At 41.6% G+C, this 18,841-nt stretch overlaps 1 protein-coding gene across 3 annotated transcripts in view; it reads left to right on the forward strand.

The window, feature by feature from the left end:
- Positions 1–1,898: 1,898 nt before the first annotated feature.
- INTS8 (integrator complex subunit 8) overlaps positions 1,899–18,841 on the forward strand; it is a 57,282-nt gene continuing 40,339 nt past the window's right edge. For all 3 annotated transcript variants that reach the window (XM_004047323.5, XM_055349407.2, XM_063709379.1), the window contains exons 1-8: positions 1,899–2,234; positions 3,576–3,750; positions 5,950–6,090; positions 6,409–6,480; positions 7,674–7,725; positions 10,687–10,869; positions 15,228–15,335; positions 17,172–17,327. In XM_004047323.5, the coding sequence (XP_004047371.3) occupies positions 2,105–2,234; positions 3,576–3,750; positions 5,950–6,090; positions 6,409–6,480; positions 7,674–7,725; positions 10,687–10,869; positions 15,228–15,335; positions 17,172–17,327 (1,017 nt within the window). In that variant the 5' untranslated portion in view covers positions 1,899–2,104. The remainder of the gene's footprint in view (positions 2,235–3,575; positions 3,751–5,949; positions 6,091–6,408; positions 6,481–7,673; positions 7,726–10,686; positions 10,870–15,227; positions 15,336–17,171; positions 17,328–18,841) is intronic.

Genomic DNA, 18,841 nt, shown 5'->3' on the forward strand with positions numbered 1-18,841 from the left:
CACTCCAGACCCAGGCAAGCAAACTTGGCCACAGCTGGGATATGTGTCTTGCATCAAAGCAGAAGCAACTGGTAGTTCTGAGGGTCTTCTGACAGACACCCTCCAAACATACTGCTCAGAAGTGAGGTAGGAGGTGAGATGCGACTCTGGAGTCAGGGTTTGGACACCGGACCAAATTCAGGGATGGGGCGGAAGCAGCTTTCCATAAGACATGCTCAACAGTGTGCCATGTCGGTTTACCATTGCCATGGCAACACCTGGGCATTGCCACCCCATTCCATGGTAATGACCCGATGACCCAGAAGTTACTACCTTTTTCCTAGAAATTTTTGCATAAACTTCCCCTTAATCTGCATGCAATTAAAAGTGGGTGTAAATATGCCTGCAGAACCTGCCTGAGCTGGTATTCTCAGCGCACTGCCTGTGGGGTAGCCCTGCTCTGCAGGGGCAGTCACAGTGCTGTAACACTGCCACTTCAGTAAAGCTGTTCTCTTCTACCACTGGTTCACACTTGAATTCTTTCCTGGACAAAGCAAAGAACTCTCTGGGGTGAAGTTCCAATTTGGGGTCACCTGCCCTGCATTAGAGGGACAAGAGTCCCTGGCTGGAAGCTTGAGTTCATTAGACTCCTCCAATGTTGATGAAGTCTTAAGTTATGATTCCCTCTAAGAGATGGTCTCTAAGTTTAATAAACTTCAAGATCTCTGTCAACCTTCAAGTATTCAATTACCCACTATGAAAAGGGGAGTTCAGTGCTGTAACACTTTTTTTTTTTAACCTGTAAAACTTTTATGGCAAGACATTTTTGAGTCTAAATAAAACACCTTGGGACTTGAAATATATAATGTTGTTATTGTATTAGATGGTAGTGGAATAATGAACTCTTCCTTAATTAAAACTTATTTTTACATATGTAATACAAATGTCAAAATGTCAAGTTAATCTGTACTGATTTCCTTTTTTTCTTTCTTTTTTTTTTTTTCTCGTTGTGAGACAGGGTCTCACTCTGTTGCCCAGGCTGGAGTGTAGCGGCACAATCACAGCTCACTGCAACCTCAATCTCTTAGGCTTAGGTGATCCTCCCGCCTCAGCTTCCTGAGTAGCTGGGACCACAGGTGTGTGTCACCATACCCGGCTACTTAAAAAAAAATTTTTTTTGAGACAGAGTTTCGCTCTGTTGCCCAGGCTGGAGTGCAATGGAGCGATCTCTGTTCACTGCAACCTCCGCCTCGCGGGTTCAAGCGATTCTCCTGCCTCAGCCTCCTGAGCAGCTGGGATTACAGGCGTCCGCCACCAAGCCCGGCTAATTTTTGTATTTTTAGTAGAGACGGGGTTTCATCATATTGGTCAGGCTGGCCTTGTATTCACGATCTATGAATGCATCTTTTTTCCGTTTTAATCGTTAATGAAAAATACAAGAACATCACAGAACGGAGGTAAATGTATAGGGTTAACAGCGCCTCTAGCGGGGATATCGAAAGGATCAACTAGGCTCTAAGTATCGGGAGCTAGCAGCAAGGGCTGCTCACCGTATGCTGCCATCCGTCCAGGAAGCGAGTGGGAAGCTGGTGTTCTCGGCAGGACGGCGGGAGCATCTGAGGAGAGGACCCAGGTGCGAGGAAATCTCAGAAATGGGAACGGGGAAATTGAAAGCACAGGAGATAAACTTTGCTTGGGTCACAACTAGAACCCTTCGCTTCGCCTTTACGAAAATATTGAGGCCCGTTGCAACCCTAGATGAGGTTGTCTCATTTTCTCGCTGGAGAACTGTCAGGGAACACGGAAAACCCACCCGCGACCCGGCTTCGTGCGGCGCCGTCTCCTATGGCAACCGGGAGGAGGCGTGGTTCGAAGGTTAGCCACGCCCCTTTCCTTCCAACCCGAACAACGATTGGTCCGAAGGCGCGGCGGTGGCGCGGGGAGGCGGATCCAGGACCGCAGCTCCGGCTGGCCCGCGCCGCCATTTTGGATTGTGTGAGTTTCCGGGACGTTCGGAGGGTGGCCTCTCTCCCACCGGGTTCCGCATACCCCAGGCCCCGGCCCGCATCCAAGTGTCAGGTTGGAGCCGGGAAGCGGCCCTGGTGGTAGCGGCGGCGGGGGCAGGATGAGCGCGGAGGCGGCGGACCGGGAGGCGGCCACCTCCAGCCGGCCCTGCACCCCGCCGCAGACCTGCTGGTTTGAGTTTCTGCTGGAGGAGTCACTGTTGGAGAAACATCTGCGCAAGCCCTGCCCGGGTGAGCGCGGCGCCTGCGCCTGGGGAGCGGGACCCGGCCACCGGCGCTGTCCGCCCAGCTTCCCTCCGCTCCCCGCCTTCTCGGTCACCGAAGCTGCGGCCTGGGAGGCGCGCACAGGAGCCCAGCTCCGGCCGGGCTCCTCGCTTGCCTTAAACACACCCGGGTGGAGGGTCAAAGAAAAGCTCGAAACAAAGGCTCTCCTACCCCCGGAGGGGAGGGCTTGGTGCTGTCATCCTAAACCCTTTGGTCCTTTTTACGATTTACCTTTTTACTGTTGGGTTTTTAGAGGCTGCGAGGCGGGTCTTGTGGTTGCTTGGGTCGGGGAGGCTGACCAGACCCCTCCTTCAACCCCAAGCTGAATAAATTCAGGGAGCTGGGGAGAAACCAGCTGTTGGGTGTTGATCCTGACGCTAGTTATTATCTTAGGTTTTATTTAAACATTTTGTTCTTCAGTGAGCGAATTTTATTGACTCTTATTCCAAAGTTGGGCTGTAAGTCAAAAGAAAATCTTTGAAAGCAGGAACTGCTGCACATTTGCAAGATGGCTTTGTATAGTGATGATAATGATTAATAGCCCAGTTAAATGGGTGTGATTGATGGGGGAGGAGGAAAACTCCAGGCATTCTCAAAAAAGGTATTGGCACAAAAAGGTAAGTTCCTCGGATAGCATTTCTCTAAATTCAAATCTATATATGGCTTGTTCAGTCTCAGACTGGCCTTAACTGATAGAGACCACTGTGTAAGAAGTTAGTGTACTTAGGCAGTTTTGGCACCTGTATAATGCCCTTAATTCATTCCTTTTGAAAGATAATTTGTTGAGTGCTTTCCGGGTGCCATGCACTGTGCTTAATTGTTCACATCCGTTACCTCCTTTAATTTAATCTTCATAATGATCCTGTGAGGTAGGTGATATTATCTTCTATTTTGCATTGGAAGAAACAGGTACAGAGATGTCACTTGATGGAGGTTCCCCTAATTAAGTGTCAGAATAATAGTTCTAATATTTGTATCTCATTCTTCTAATTGGCAGTGGTTATTTGCAGAACCAGAAATCTATGACTGTTATGTTCTTCCCCGTAAGGTGCTTTTTTTTTGCTTTCTTCCACTCTAATCTGTTACCCTTCCTCCTTACCACTCTTCCGCATCTCCTTTAACCCCCAGGCACACTTCTTACATACGTATTCCTTAGTCATTTTAACAGCACAGCTGTTTGGATTCCTTTTGTGGCAAAAAACCCCAACCCCCCCCCCCCAAAAAAAACAAACCAAACCAATAGTGAATCCTTTTGTATCTTCATAATTAAAACTTAAATTTAAGAATTTATTTTCTTTTAAACCCTAGATCCTGCACCAGTTCAACTTATAGTTCAGTTTTTGGAACAGGCTTCCAAACCTTCAGTTAATGAACAAAACCAAGTTCAACCTCCGCCTGATAACAAGAGAAATCGTATTTTAAAACTACTTGCTCTTAAAGTTGCTGCACATTTGAAGTGGGACTTAGACATATTAGAGAAAAGGTATCCAAGATTTCAGTGAAATTTCATTTGAAGTGCTATTTGGATATCTTGGTTTATTTCTATATATGCTTTTATGATATCGGCTCTTAAAAATTACGTGCTGGGCGCCGTGGCTCACGCCTATAATAATCCCGGCACTTTGGGAGGCCAAGGCTGGCAGGTTACTTGAGGTCAGGAGTTTGAGACCAGCTTGGCCATCATGGTGAAACCTCATCTCTAGCCGGGCATGGTGGCGGGCGCCTGTAATTTCAGCTACTTGGGAGGCTGAGGCACGAGAATCGCTTGAACCCGGGAGGCTGAGGTTGCAGTGAGCCGAGATGGCGCTACTGCACTCCAGCCTGGGCGATAGAGTAAGACTCGGAAAAAAAATTAAACAAATAAAATAAATATTATATATTCTTGATAAAATATGCAAGTATAACATTACTTTTGATGTGGTAACTAGAGAAAATCCACACCTAAACTGTTGTAAATTTCTCAAGTGACTTTTACATATCTGAAGAAAATGAATAAAAATTAATGATAGATGTTGTGTAATGTTATGGATGATTTGCTGTTGAATAATTGAGTTGATTTTACTGGTCATAAATCACTATCTCCTATTAAAACAGCTGATTAGAGTCAGTGCTTATTTGCTTAAATATAAATACTTTCAAGCCTGTTATTAGAAAATGATTTATTATCATCCCCTTCTCATCACAATTTAAAATATCCCTTATAGGAAGTTGGGAAAAATTAAAAAAAATAGGAAATAATTGGGGAGGAGAGAGGTTTTTTTTGACATTTTCATGTAATTTTTGTTCTTTGTTCTCCATAGGCTTAAAGTTATGATCATACCCTATATACTGTTTTGATTTCTGGTTTTTTCGCCTAGCAGTATCATGAGCATTTCCCCTTTTTTATTTTTTGGAGAGAATTCCGTTGTATGGATAATTTATTAACTGTTCCTTAATTGACAGTCTGTTAGTTTATTTCTAGTTTTTCACTGATATAAATCACAGGGCCTTAAATATCTTTGCCCGTAAAATAAATTTATCTGTATTTTGAGTTGTATTCTTAGGATAGTTCCTTAAATTGCTGGATCATGCAGTATAAACATTGTTAAGACACATGAATATTGCCGGATTGCATTCCAAAAGAGTTTATACTCTCACCAGTAGTATTCAAAAACCCTCTTTTTAACCACATTCTTCAGCATTAAATATTAGAATTTTTAAAGTGTATTTTTTTTTTTGAGACGGAGTCTCGCTCTGTCACCCAGGCTGGAGTGCAGTGGCGCGATATCCGCTCACTGCAAGCTCCACCTCCTGGGTTGACGCCGTTCTCCTGCCTCAGCCTCCCGAGTAGCTGGGACTACAGGCGCCTGCCACCATAAAGTGTATTTTTAATCTGAGCAGGGGAAGCTATACGTTATAGACTGAAGAGACATCAACAGATAGCAATAGGTACAAAGAAGTATGACATATATGAGGCAGCTGGAAAATTGAACACTGATAGGCTGTTTGACAGTAAGCAAGTCTAAGTTTTTTAGATGTGAAATTAATATTGTGATTATGTTAAGAGTTAATTTCTTGAGATATATTCTGAAATATTTATGGACGAAATGATTTGGGAAGTGGGGAAGAATAGAGATGAAGTAAGATTGGCCATCAGGCGATAATTGCTAGATGATGGTACATAGGGGTTCATTATATCCTGTCTACTTTTATGTTTTACGTTTTTTCATAATAAAAAGTTTTAAAAATCTTTTCGCATTTAGGCCGGGCACGGTGGCTCACGCCTGTAATCCCAGCACTGTGGGAGGCTGAGGCAGGCAGATCACAAGGTCAGGAGATGGAGACCATCCTGGCTAACATGGTGAAACCCCGTCTCTACTAAAAACACAAAAAATTAGCCAGGCGTGGTGGCGGGTGCCTGTAGTCCCAGCTACTCAGGAGGCTGAGGCAGGAGAATGGCATGAACCCGGGAGGCGGAGCTTGCAGTGAGCCAAGATTGTGCCACTGCACTCCAGCCTGGGCGACAGAGCGAGACTCCGTCTCAAAAAAAAAAAAAAAAAAAAACTTTTCACATTTGAAAGCTAAACCCAGAGATGTGGTTCCTTAACAATGTAGGTATTTTCAGCGAGGATACAGAATTTTGTATGTATTTTGTGTTTCTTTCACAATTAATGTGCAAACATGTACGTTTTGCTTCTTCAAGTTTGTCTGTTCCAGTGTTGAATATGCTACTAAATGAACTACTCTGCATCAGTAAAGTTCCTCCTGGGACAAAGCATGTAGACATGGATCTGGCCACTTTACCTCCGACCACTGCCATGGCTGTACTTCTCTATAATAGATGGTAAATGTTTTCATAAACTCAGAAGGCGTTGGGCAACCTCTGTTTTATTGCACTGTGGCTTTCAAGGATATGCTTTTAATGGACCCATTCTGCTGCAGGGATTTTTCAAATCTTGGGAACTGTGAGTCTAATGGTGGAGAAAATTTGTGACTGCATAGATGAAAAGCAATCTGATAAAAATGTGGATGACTTATGCAGGATTTACCGTGTGTCAATTAATGCTTCATATAATTTATACAAACCTAAGGAGTACTTGAAAAAATAATTGAGATGACATTTATAATGTATGAAATTTTCTTTTTCCTGTCTTTTCTTCAGGGCAATTAGGACAATTGTTCAAAGTAGTTTTCCAGTCAAACAGGCAAAACCCGGACCCCCTCAGTTAAGTGTGTAAGTTGGTGGCTATAACCTTTACTTGGCACTTTTTTCATTAGAGTTTTAAAAATGTTTGCAAGTTTTTAATAACTTCTGTTATAGAAGAAGTAGAGCAGGAATAGGAGGGCAGAAGGCCTGTGTGAAGGTTTGTTTGAAGGAGTTAGAGGGGCTGGAGAGTCAGGTAATGTGCTAGATACAGAGTTCTAAGAAGGGAAGTGCTTTGGGAATTGTGCCATTTATCTGAAAGCAGTTAAGTTTTTTGTTTGTTCGTTTGTTTGTTTTTTTTGAGATGGAGACTCACTCTGTCGCCCAGGCTGGAATGCAGTGGTGTGATCTCGGCTCACTGCAGCCTCCACCTCCTGGGTCCAAGTAATTCTCCCACCTCAGCCTCCCAAGTAGCTGGGATTGCAGGTGTGGGCCACCATGCCTGGCTAATTTTTGCATTTTTTAGTAGAGACGGGGTTTCACCATGTAGGCCAGGCTGGTGTCGAACTCCTGACCTCAGGTGATCCACCCGCCTTGGTCTTCCAAAGTGCTGGGATTACAGGTGTGAGCCACGGCACCCAGCCTGATATTTTTTTCATTTAATTAAATTGTCTTGAAAAAGATTTGTATGTGGGGAAATTAATATATGTCAATATTAGAGTACAGTACAAAAGTTGATCGTATCTGGAGGTTTTCTTTTTTTTAAATTTTTTATTTTTAAGGCTTGTCAAGTGAAGCAGCAGGAGTGGAGGATGGAGTTTTAAACCTGATTCTTAATTTCCACATGGCAGCCTAGCCAAATTTGGAGCTAGAAAGCGTAGTTTCTAACTTGATAGAAATGAGCTTTTGTTGTAAGTTTTGCTCTTCAGTTGAGTAAATGAGGCTGGGTACTGTGGCCCACACCTGTAATCCTAACACTTTGGGAGGTTGAGGTGGGAGGATTACTTGAACCCAGGAGGTTGAGGCTGCCACTGCACTCCAATCTGGGTGACAGGGTGTCTCAAAAACAAACAAAAAACCCAAACAAAGTAAATGAGAAAATACTGGTACGTTAATAAGCATCATAATAGTTGAGGGTTTTGTTTTTTCAAACATGAAAATGAATAACATTAAAAACACTCTTAAATTGAACCTGACTTTCAAGAATGATGCTCTTAAGTTTTGAATTTTTTAGTCTTGAGAGTAACTTTTGATACTTTTGTTTTCAATTGTTTCTCTTTTAGTATGAATCAAATGCAACAGGAAAAAGAGCTAACAGAAAACATTTTGAAAGTGGTAAGTATTGGCATCAGTTACACAGTAACACTTCAGGAACAACTTTAGAGCAGCAGTTCCCAACCTTTTTGGCACCAGGGACTGGTTTTGTGGAAGGCAATTTCCAGGAAACTGGATGTGGTGTGGGGAGCGGGGGGCGAGGATGATTTCAGGCTGATTCAAGCACGTTACATTTATTGTGTACTTTATTTCCATTATTATTACATTGTAATATATATGGAAATAATTATCCAACTCGCCATAATTTAGAATCAACAGGAACCCTGAGCTTGTTTTCCTGCAACTAGATGGTCCCATTTGGGGGTGATGAGAGACAGTGACAGATCATCAGGCATTAATTCTCACAAGGAGAACACAACATGGATCCCTCGCGTGTGTAGTTCACGATAGGGTTTGCGCTCCTGTGTGAATCTAATGCCCCCATTGATCTGACAGGAGGTGGAGCTCAGGCCATGATGCGAGCGATGGGGAGCAGCTGTAAATACAGATGAAGCTTCTTTTGCTCACCCGCTGCTCACTTCCTGCTGTGCAGCCTGGTTCCTGGTACCAGTCCATGGCCTGGGGGTTGGGGACCCCTGCCTTTATAGCATGTATAGATGTGTCTTCTAATCTTGGGGACACGAGAGTTGTGAAGGTCTAAGTGCCGTGACATTAAGGTTTTTACTATTAGGATATAGGTAATATTCTAAATCACACATAGTCTTTCAGTTTTAATAGTAGAGTACTACTGATTGATTCTATTTTTGACTATTTCGTGATACATTAGTAGATATGAGAAACTGATTTTACAGGTGATGTCTTTATATTTTGTATTTTCCAAAAACTCTATGACAAACATATATAGTTTATATTTTAAAATTACTTTTATAATAAATTAGAGCAGTTTATTTTTTATTTTTTTGAGACAGAGTCTTGCTCTGTTGCCAGGCCGGAGTGCAGTGGCGGAGTCAGCTCACTGCAACCTTGCCTCCCGGCTTCAAGCAACTTTCCTGCCTCAGCCTCCTGAATAGCTGGGATTACAGGCACTTGCCACCATGCCCAGCTAATTTTTTGTATTTTTAGTAGAGACAGGTTTCGTCGTGTTGGCCAGGCTGGTCTCGAACTCCTGACCTCAAGTGATCCACCCACCTTGGCCTTCCAAAGTGCTGGGATTACAGGTGTGAGCCACTGTGCCTAGCCTAGCAGTTATTTTTCAATTGATCTACATAATGGAAAATTAGAAACCTGACAGTTTCTATAATTTAGAAAAGATTTCTGTAATTAACACCTACAATGTTCCATATTACCATGTGAGGTGTAGGGGCTGGGTGAGGAGAGAAAAAGGTAAGAAACGATCTGTATCTCACTATAGCAAATATGCTGTAATATTTTGAATGTGGAAGCCAAAGCCTGCATCATTTCATTGTTGTTACATAGTTCCTAATAAAATGACTGGCACATTGAAGTATACAGATATTTCTTGAATAAATCAAGTGGAACAGTGCAAATTTTTTATTTTTTAGACAGGGTCTGACTCTGTTGCCCTACAGTGCAGTGGCCTGATCTTGGCTCATTGCAGCCTCCACCTCCCAGCCTCAAGCGATCCTCCCACCTCAGTGTTGCCAGTAGCTGGGACTACAGACATGTGCCACCACACTAGGCTAATTTTTGTATTTTTTGTAGAGATGGGATTTTGCCATGTTGTTCAGTCTGGTCTCGAACTTCTGGACTAAAGCGATCCACCCACTTCGGACCCCCAAAGTGCTGGTATTACATACATGAGTCACTGTGTCCAGCTAAATCTTTTTTGTTTTTTGAGATGGAGTCTTGCTCTGTTGCCCAGGCTGGAGTGCAATGGTGCAATCTCAGCTCACTGCAACCTCCGCCTCCCGGGTTCAAGCGATTCTTCTGCCTCAGTCTCCCAGGTATCTGGGATTATAGGCGTGCTCCACCATGCCTGGCTAATTTTTGTGTTTTTAGTAGAGATGGGGTTTCACCATGTTGGTCAGGCTGGTCTTGAACTCCTGACCTCGTGATCTGCCCATCTCGGCCTCCTAAAGTGCTGGGATTACAGGTGTGAGCCACCGTGCCCGGCCACCAGCTAAATCTTTAAAGCATTAACTTTTCTTTTTCAGATAGAATATTACTCTGTCACCCAGGCTGGAGTGCAGTGGCATGATCTCAGCTCACTGCAACCTCTATCTCCTAGGTTCAAGCAATTCTTGTGCCTCAGCCTCCCGAGTAGCTGGGATTACAAGTGTATGCTACCATGGCCAGCTAATTTTTGTAGTTTTAGTAGAAACAGGATTTCTCCATGCTGGCCAGGCAGGTCTTGAACCCCTGGCCACAGATGATCCTCCTGCCTCGCTTGGCCTCCCAAAGTGTTGGGATTACGGGTGTGAGCCACTGCCCCTGGCCTAAAGTATCAACTTTTCTACAGAAAAAAGATACCAGTCTTTCCTGTTTTTTGTATTGTCTTTTTCTTTTTCTTTTTGAAATGGAGTTTAGCTCTGTCACCCAGGCAGGAGTGCAGTGGCGCGATCTTGGCTCACTGCAACCTCCACCTCCCGAGTTCAAGCAGTTCTCCTGCCTCAGCTTCCTGAGTAGCTGGGATTACAGGCGTCTGCCCCCATCCCCAGCTAATTTTTGTATTTTTAGTAGAGATGAGGTTTCACCCTGTTGGTCAGGCTGGTCTCGAACTCCTGATCTCATGATCTGCCCACCTCAGCCTCCCAAAGTGCTGGGATTATAGGCGTGAGCCACCATGCCTGGCCCTCCTGTTTTTCATATTTTCTAACCTCACAATAGGAACTTATTTTCTTTCATTTAAGGTAACTTTATTTCAACAAATTTAATTGTACTCTTGCTGTGTTAAAAAATTTTTTAATAGCTTAGTGTACTGAGTTACTAAATAGACTGTAAATATTTTTGGTTATAATCCGTTGCTATTTTTGTATTTTTTTTGTTTATTGATTTCTGTAGCTCAAAGAACAAGCTGCTGATTCTATTTTGGTACTAGAAGCAGCCCTAAAATTAAACAAGGATCTTTATGTCCATACGATGAGAACTCTAGATTTATTGGCCATGGAACCAGGCATGGTAAATGGAGAAACTGAGAGTTCTACTGCTGGATTGAAAGTCAAAACCGAAGAAATGCAGTGCCAGGTATTCATTTGATACTTAATTTATGTAGGGCAATTTTTTGGAAACTCTTAATGTGAGATCATCCTCCTATTTTTAATTAGAATTTATTTCTGCCTTTGTCTCTTAAGATGCTATTAAAACTGCATTGTATTTAATTTATACATTTATAAGATTTGACATTTTTCTAAAAGAAATGGAAGAGAAATTTTATGTCATCTGTTGTCTCTGAAATAGTTTCCGGATTGTATTTAGGAGACAGAGTTTAAGTACTGAGAATACAGTTATATGTAATTGATTTACAGTTCTTTCATATTATCAGAAATCTGATCAGACCAAAAGAAAATAAAAACTAATATTGTGCTAGACTTTGAAAAATCTAGACCTCAAGAGAGAGTGTCTAGCTTTTCAGGGATCTTAAGTTTGCCCTCTTTCTGTAACTCTGGGCCCCTCGTTCCTTTGACAGCTTTCAGTTGATGCTTATTGTCAGGTATTATTTGTTTTGTTTTGTTTTGTTTTTGAGACGGAGTCTCGCTCTGTCACCCAGGCTGGAGTGCAGTGGCACGATCTCGGCTCACTGCAAGCTCCGCCTCCCGGGTTCATGCCGTTCTCCTGCCTGAGCCTCCCGAGTAGCTGGGACCACAGGCGCCTGCCACCACACCCGGCTAATTTTTTGTGTTTTTAGTAGAGACGGGGTTTCACCGTGTTGGCCAGGGTGGTCTAGATCTCCTGACCTCGTGATCCGCCTGCCTCGGCCTCCCAAAGTGCTGGGATTACAGGCGTGAGCCACGCGCCCGGCCATTGTCAGATATTACTTTGTGTGTTTATGTCTTCTTTTTCCCTACTGGATTATAAACTCTTTGACGTCTCTCTCGCTCTCTTTTTTTTTTCTTTAATATGTTCTGCGTCTTACTTTCCAGAATAGGACCTTGAGTAAAATAGAAATTTTAAAGTATTCAGCGATTGTCTAGAGAGGGCTACTAAGATTGTACCTTCTAAACTGGATTGTCTTTCCTTATTTGTATGAGTTGGCATGGCTTCTTTTATCACTAATTCCTTTTCTGGAAAGGGGTAAAAATAGTTATGACAGTTTTGGGAAGGTGCCTTTTAAGATTAGCTGTTTCCAGAGCTGAAGGTAATCATTTATTCAAGGCCTGATGAGCTGGAGTTTGCAGCAGGAGTAGGAGTTAATGAAGTATTGATACTTGGTAACCCTTTTTTTAAAAAAAAAAAAATTTTAATTTTTTTTTTTATAGAGACAGGGTCTCCCTATGTTGCCCAGGCTGGTCTCGGAACTCCTGGGCTCAAGGGATCCTCCCACCTTGGCCTCCCAAAGTGCTGGGATTACAGGATACTTGGTAACATTTTAAAATCACTGATGAAACTTGCATATAGGAGTGTTACTGGTATGTAGTATCTCATAATCTTTCAGAACCTGTTTAAAAGTTGTTGATGACACTTCTGATTTTCGCAACGTGGTGGGTGATACAACCTGAAAACAAAACTCCTGTAAAACATCTGTATGTGCTAGGCAAACTATCAAATGTTCTTTTACTTACATAGCTGAGTGACAGTTCCTGTTTTTTGAAAGGCAAATTAGTGGTAACACTCATTTCCTGGCATGACAATGTTTTTCTTTTTTGAGACGGAGATTCGCTCTTGTTGCCCAGACTAGAGTGCAATGTCGTGATCTCAGCTCACCACAACCTCTGCCTCCCAGGTTCGAGCGATTCTCCTGCCTCAGCCTCCCAGGTAGCTGGGATTACAGGCATGCACCACCTCGCCTGGCTAATTTTTGTATTTTTAGTAGAGATGGGATTTCTCCATGTTGATCAGGCTGGTCTCAAACTCCCGACTTCCAGTGATCTGCCCGCCTCGGCCTCCCAAAGTGCTGGGATTACAGGTGTGAGCCACCAGATCATATCTAAAGTAGGTTCTTTACATTACTAAAATTTACCTTAGACTTAAAAAGAAAAATTGTTATTTTTTTCCCCCAATAAAACCAGGCCTTAATGCCCTTCAGGGCAGCTTCATTATCAGGCTTTTTTGTTTTTACAGTAAATCTATTGAGCACCTCTTAACCTCTAAACTCATTGTAATGGCTAGTCAGTTGCTAGAGTAATACTTGAAAATATCTTTTTGGCATTTTGCAGTCTATCTTTGCCTAGAAAGGGAAATTATATATAACTGTAGTAAGTATGCATATATGTGCATGGGTGTGTGTGTGTGTGTGTGTGTGTGTGTGTGTGTATTTTTTGCTGTTTTAGTATCCCTTTACTCCAGATAGGAGGAACTCTCTAGAATGAAAATCAGCCAAGGGAGGCCAAGATGAGCGGATCACCTGAGGTCAGAAGTTCTAGACCAGCCTGGCTAACGTGGCAAAATCCTGTTTCTACGAAAAACACAAAAATTATCTAGGCGTTGTGGCAGGTGCCTGTGATCCCAGCTACTCGGGAGGCTGAGGCAGGAGAATCGCTTGAACCCGAAAGAGGAGATTGCAGTGAGCCGAGATCACACCATTGCATTCCAGCCTGGGCAACTGGAGTGAAACTCCATCTCAAAAAAAAAAAAAGTCAGCCAAACATGTAGTGTGGACTAAATAGTGCAAAACAATGTTGTAGAGGCTAAGGAGAATTAACCTGGATTCTTTGAATTGGACAGAACCATATATATAAAGCATATCAGTGAAGAGTGGTTTCATGATGAATACCAGGCATGATTATAGCTTAGGAGTTTGAAAGAGGAGTAAGTATCTGTTGCCAAAGGTTGGTTTGGTGATATAAAAGGAGTAAGGGGTGTGGAATGAAGCATATTTCTAGGATCTCATGTGAATGGGGACTTGAGAAGACTGGTGTGATTAAAATAGAGCACAGTGGAGAGGTTTGGAAAGAGACATTAGGCCACATTCTGAGATCCTTACAGATCAGGCCAAGGAGTTTGAACTTTCTTCTGTTTTGGGGAGTAATTGAAGTCTTCTTAAGTCAGTCAGATCAAGAAGACTTGATCTGTCAGCCATGTGTAGAATAAATTTGAGTCAGAATATTACGAGCTTAGGAATCTGAATTCAAACTTTGGCTCTGCCATTACTTGGTTATATGCTTTTCATGTCACTTTCTGGGCGTTTGTATTCTTATCCATAAAATGGCCAAGTTGAACTAAATAATCTGAGTCTTTTTTGAGTTTTGCATTTAGTAATTCCAGGTGTCAATATAAGCTTTTTGAAAAACAAATTATTTTCTTTTTTGCCTAGTGTCCACATCTTACATACAAATTCTGTCATAGAAACATACGACTGGAAAAGTTTTATAGTTAGCATACATTTCTCACTTTAACCAGTATGTTACGGTAGACGTGCACCATCTTCACTTTTGAGGGGCTCCCCAGCATTTTTTCCCTCTCCTGTGTTAGAAGAATTCCCAATCTTTTCAGACTTGGAGGAGGCAGAGCCTGCTTCTTCTTCTTTTTTTTTTTTTTTTGAGACAGAGTCTCGCCCTGTCGCCCAGGCTGGAATGCAGTGGTGCGATCTCGGCTCACTGCAACCTCTGCCTCCCGGGTTCAAGCAGTTCTACTGCCCCAGCCTCCCAAATAGCTGGGATTACAGGTGTGCGCCACTACGCCTAGCTAATTTTTGTATTTTTAGTAGAGATAGGGTTTCGCTATGTTGGTCAGGCTGGTCTCAAACTCTTGACCTCGTGATCCACCTGCCTTGGCCTCTGAAAGTGCTGGGATTACAGGCGTGAGCCACCGCGCCCAGCCAGCTGCCTTCTTATAGAATCAACTAAAAACTCCCAATACTAGCTTTCTCTAGCCTTATCTGGCTTTAGGGCAGGCATATCACGTAAGTTTTACAGATGGGTATGCTTCTTTTAGACTGAATCATGAGCTAGTCCTAGTAAGTCATAGCATTGAAGGTGATGGAGAATCCATTGTGGTGGTGGGTAGCGGCAACAGCGACAGTAAAATCTAGTTTCTGGGGACAGCACTTGCAGGAGTGTAGCTGCTGCTTTCAGGGTCTGGTCCGGGTGGCTACGGGTGACAGGAGCTGTGGAATCTACTGTTGAGATTCTTCACTAGACTAGTGTTGGCTCTCATCCTGACTGCATGCCTCCTTTGCCCTTTTTTCTAGTCAGATTCTTTAGCCTTTTTAATAATTCTGTAGGCGACCTAAAATCTACTCAGTAAATCAATATTCTGCTTAAATTGACCAGATTTGGTTTATGTTGCTTGTGACTAAGAACACTGGTGGTAGCACCTCTCCTTGGAATATGTGTTTTTTTATGTCTTTTTTTCTGTGTTTTCGTGAGATAAAGACAGTTTTGGTTCTGTCACCTCTTAAGTACCTGAGAAATTGTTAAGTAAATTGGTGTTCATTATTATTTCAGGTGTGCTATGATTTGGGCGCAGCATACTTCCAGCAAGGCTCCACAAATTCAGCTGTCTATGAAAATGCCAGGGAAAAATTTTTTAGAACCAAAGAACTAATTGCAGAGGTAAATCCAGTCATAATAGGAACTTAATGTTCAGTTCTTTAAAACATCTATACATTTTTTTGGTTTTGATTTTTCTGATGATAAAAACGTGTTCATTATTATAAATGTGTGATGTTCAAGAAAGTACTAAAACTGGTTTTTAAAAATCTGTAGTAATATAACCTGGAAATATAACCCCTTTTATAAATCTCGTAAATTTTCTTCCAGTTTTTTTTCTCTGTGTTTTTGTACAGTTAAGCTCATATTGTAAATACTCTGTATCTTGCTTCAATCTTTGACTAGGCATTATAAATGTATCATATTATGTGGAAGTACTCTGATTTACTTCATTTCCCTTATGTTTGGGCATTTAGGTTTATTATACAGCTGCAATATTTGTATCTGCAAGCCTAAATTTTTCTTCAGATTTCAGATATGTTTAAGTTCCTACAATTATTGCCATGTCAATGGTTATGTATTTTTCTAAGGCTATAATTTATCAAACCACATTACTTTCCAGGTACATTTCTCACAGAGCACTTCAGTTAGCAGTGAGTGTTTAACAAATTTTTTTTTTTTTTTGCTAACTTGATGGGTGAAATATAGTATCTTTTATAAACTTGGCTTTCATTAATTCCTAATATGGGTAAACATTTTTACTGTGTTTATCATTTGCATTTTTCTTTTTATGATTCAGATGACTGAATTGTAAAGTATATCTATAACTAGGTTTTTGTATGGCTGGTGCCTGGAAAAATTCCCACTTCAATCTGCTGTCCTTAGTAGAGATATTGATTAAATGCCCTAGAGGTTTAAATGCTCTGACTATTCTAGATAGACCCATTAGAAATACTCATTTTACTTTGCTAGGAAATTAATCTGCTTTCTAATTTTATGGTATTTCAGGTATAGTAATTTAAAACAAATATTTTTTCAAACTTTTTTTTTTTAATCCTGTTTGGGTAGAAGCATTTCTATTCTTTCCAATTGAGTGATGATTATGCTCTTTGCTCTCTCCTTTAAATCTCTGCTGATATGTGTCTTTTAAAACCTTTAAGCTTGTTTTTAATTTTAACACTGTTTAACACTCTTTGTTAATGTCTTGTCATACATACTTGGTATGATAATGATGTCCACCTTTTGTATGTTGGCCTGAAAACTCTAAGCTTCAGCAAACTTTCTTTGTAAAGGGCCAGTTAGCAAATATCCTAGGCTTTCTGGGCTATATTCAGTCTCTATTGCATATTCTTACCATTTTTTTGGTCCCCTTTGCATAGCTTACAGCCCACAAAAATTGTTCTTAGCTCAAGGGACGAACAAAAACAGACCATAGGCTGGATCTGGCCTATGAGCAATAGTTTTTTGACCCCTGTTCTAAACCTTTAACCTTTTTGTTTTTTGATTCTTCCAGTTTTAAATTTTTCTTTTCTTTTCTTTTCTTTTTTTTTTTTTTTTTCCTGAGACAGAGTCTCGCTTTGTCACCCAGGCTGGAGTGCAGTGGTGCCTTCTCGGCTCACTGCAACCTCCACCTCTCCTCCCGGGCTCAAGCCATTCTCCTGCCTCAGCCTCCCGAGTAGCTGGGACTACAGGTGCCTGCCACCACGCCTGGCTAATTTTTGTATTTTTAGTAGAGACAGGGTTTCATCATCTTGGCCAGGCTGGTCTCGAACTCCCAACCTTGTGATCCGCCAGTCTCGGCCTCCCAAAGTGCTGGGATTACAGACGTGAACCACTGTGCCCAGCCCGGCTTGAATTTTTCGTTAGCATTTCCTTGTACTGTTAAAACATGCTAAGGGGGTGCTAGACTATTGTTTATATTACATGAATGGATAATGGTGTATACCTCTTACTTTACAGATAGGTTCATTATCTCTTCATTGTACCATAGATGAGAAGCGGTTAGCTGGCTATTGTCAAGCATGTGATGTTCTTGTACCTTCTTCTGATAGTACATCTCAACAGTTGACTCCATATAGTCAAGTCCATATTTGTTTGAGATCTGGCAACTATCAGGTAAGGTGTATGAGGGGGATGCAGTGAAGTTTTGGAAGCCAGACAAAACTAAGTTCAAATCCTCACACCATCTGTTTACCAGTTACACGTTTTGGGGCAAGTCATTTACACTGTCATACTGGCCTGTAACATCATGGTAATAATTATCCCATTTCCTAAGATTCTTATGAGAATCTAGTGAGAAGTTATAGTGCACAAATTCTAAGGCAAAGCATTGTACAGATGTTACTTCATCATTGCTATTATCTTAAAGGTATAGAGTTGGCCTATCTTAAATAAATTTTGTAAGAAATGCTTGTAAGCAGAACTTTTAACATTTAAAAATTGCAGGTAGACAGCTTTTAGTTGTGTGTGTGTGCATTTGTTTAGCAGCTGGGATTGTTGGCTGCTAAGATATTAATAGCTTTTAGTTTTACAAAACATTAAGTCTTGTGTCTTTTGGATGTGTGGCTTGTAGCCCAGCTTTATTAGCCCTTCCAAATAGTAAGACTGAAGGAGAAAGGGATCACAGTGAACACAGCAGTTGTTCTGGTGGGTTTGGATGGTCTGTTAGAAACAGAGCCCACCTGCTCTTGAGCCTACTCACCATCTTGATTTGGTTCATGAAAACGCCTTAATGAGTCTCTTGAGACTTTTATTGTGCGCGCCCCACCCTCCCCACCAACACGCACACACCTCTGGGTGTTTATGTTCAGTTTTGTTATGAAAATAACTGGAAATTAGAATTGTGCTTTTAAAGTCTTTATTGGAAAGCGTCCATTCTAGAGAATAAACAGTGCATTCATTCATGTTTAACTCAAAATAGGAATCATGAAATGATAAAGCCATAACTTAGTTTTGTGTCTCCAATTGGGTATTATTCCAGCTTTATAGTTCTCTTACCTAGGGGTTTTTTTGTTTTTCACAGAAAATAGATGAAGAGAGGAAACAAGATGGCACTTCTTTCCCCTATCTTTGGCCCTTTTTAAAAGTATTGCTTTGTCCTAGGAAAGAAAATTAAACTTTCTTGAAGTTTAATTACCGACACAGGTGAATTTAATAAAGACTAGAGCTCTCTCAGTTATAGCTCCCTAGTAAAGGCTTATGAAGGGTGAGATCAATTATCATAAAATACAGATTCTTTAACAAGTTGGCTGGGCACCGTGGCTCACACCTGTAATCCCAGCACTTGGGAGGCCAAGGTGGGAGGATTGCTTGAGCCCAGGAGTTCAAGGTTGCAGTGAGCTATGATAGCACTGCTGCACTCCAGCTTGGGTGACAGAGCAAGACCCTGCCTCAAAAACAAAAAAACCCAAAAAAACAAAAAAACCTCTCTGGAGTGGTAAGACCTGTGCCAACAAGACCTTAGGAATATCACCCAGAGACAAGTACATGTTACTGTGACTGTAATAAAGTTCCAAAATACGAAAATCAGAAAATAGTGTAATGGGTAGCTAAGACGGGGAAAATAGGAATTTTGTTGCATCTTTGAGATTCATTACTTATACATGCAGGACTATCTTAGAAATTGTATT

The sequence above is a fragment of the Gorilla gorilla genome, chromosome 7 (assembly GCF_029281585.2).
Source record: "Gorilla gorilla gorilla isolate KB3781 chromosome 7, NHGRI_mGorGor1-v2.1_pri, whole genome shotgun sequence".
Taxonomy (NCBI): domain Eukaryota; kingdom Metazoa; phylum Chordata; class Mammalia; order Primates; family Hominidae; genus Gorilla; species Gorilla gorilla.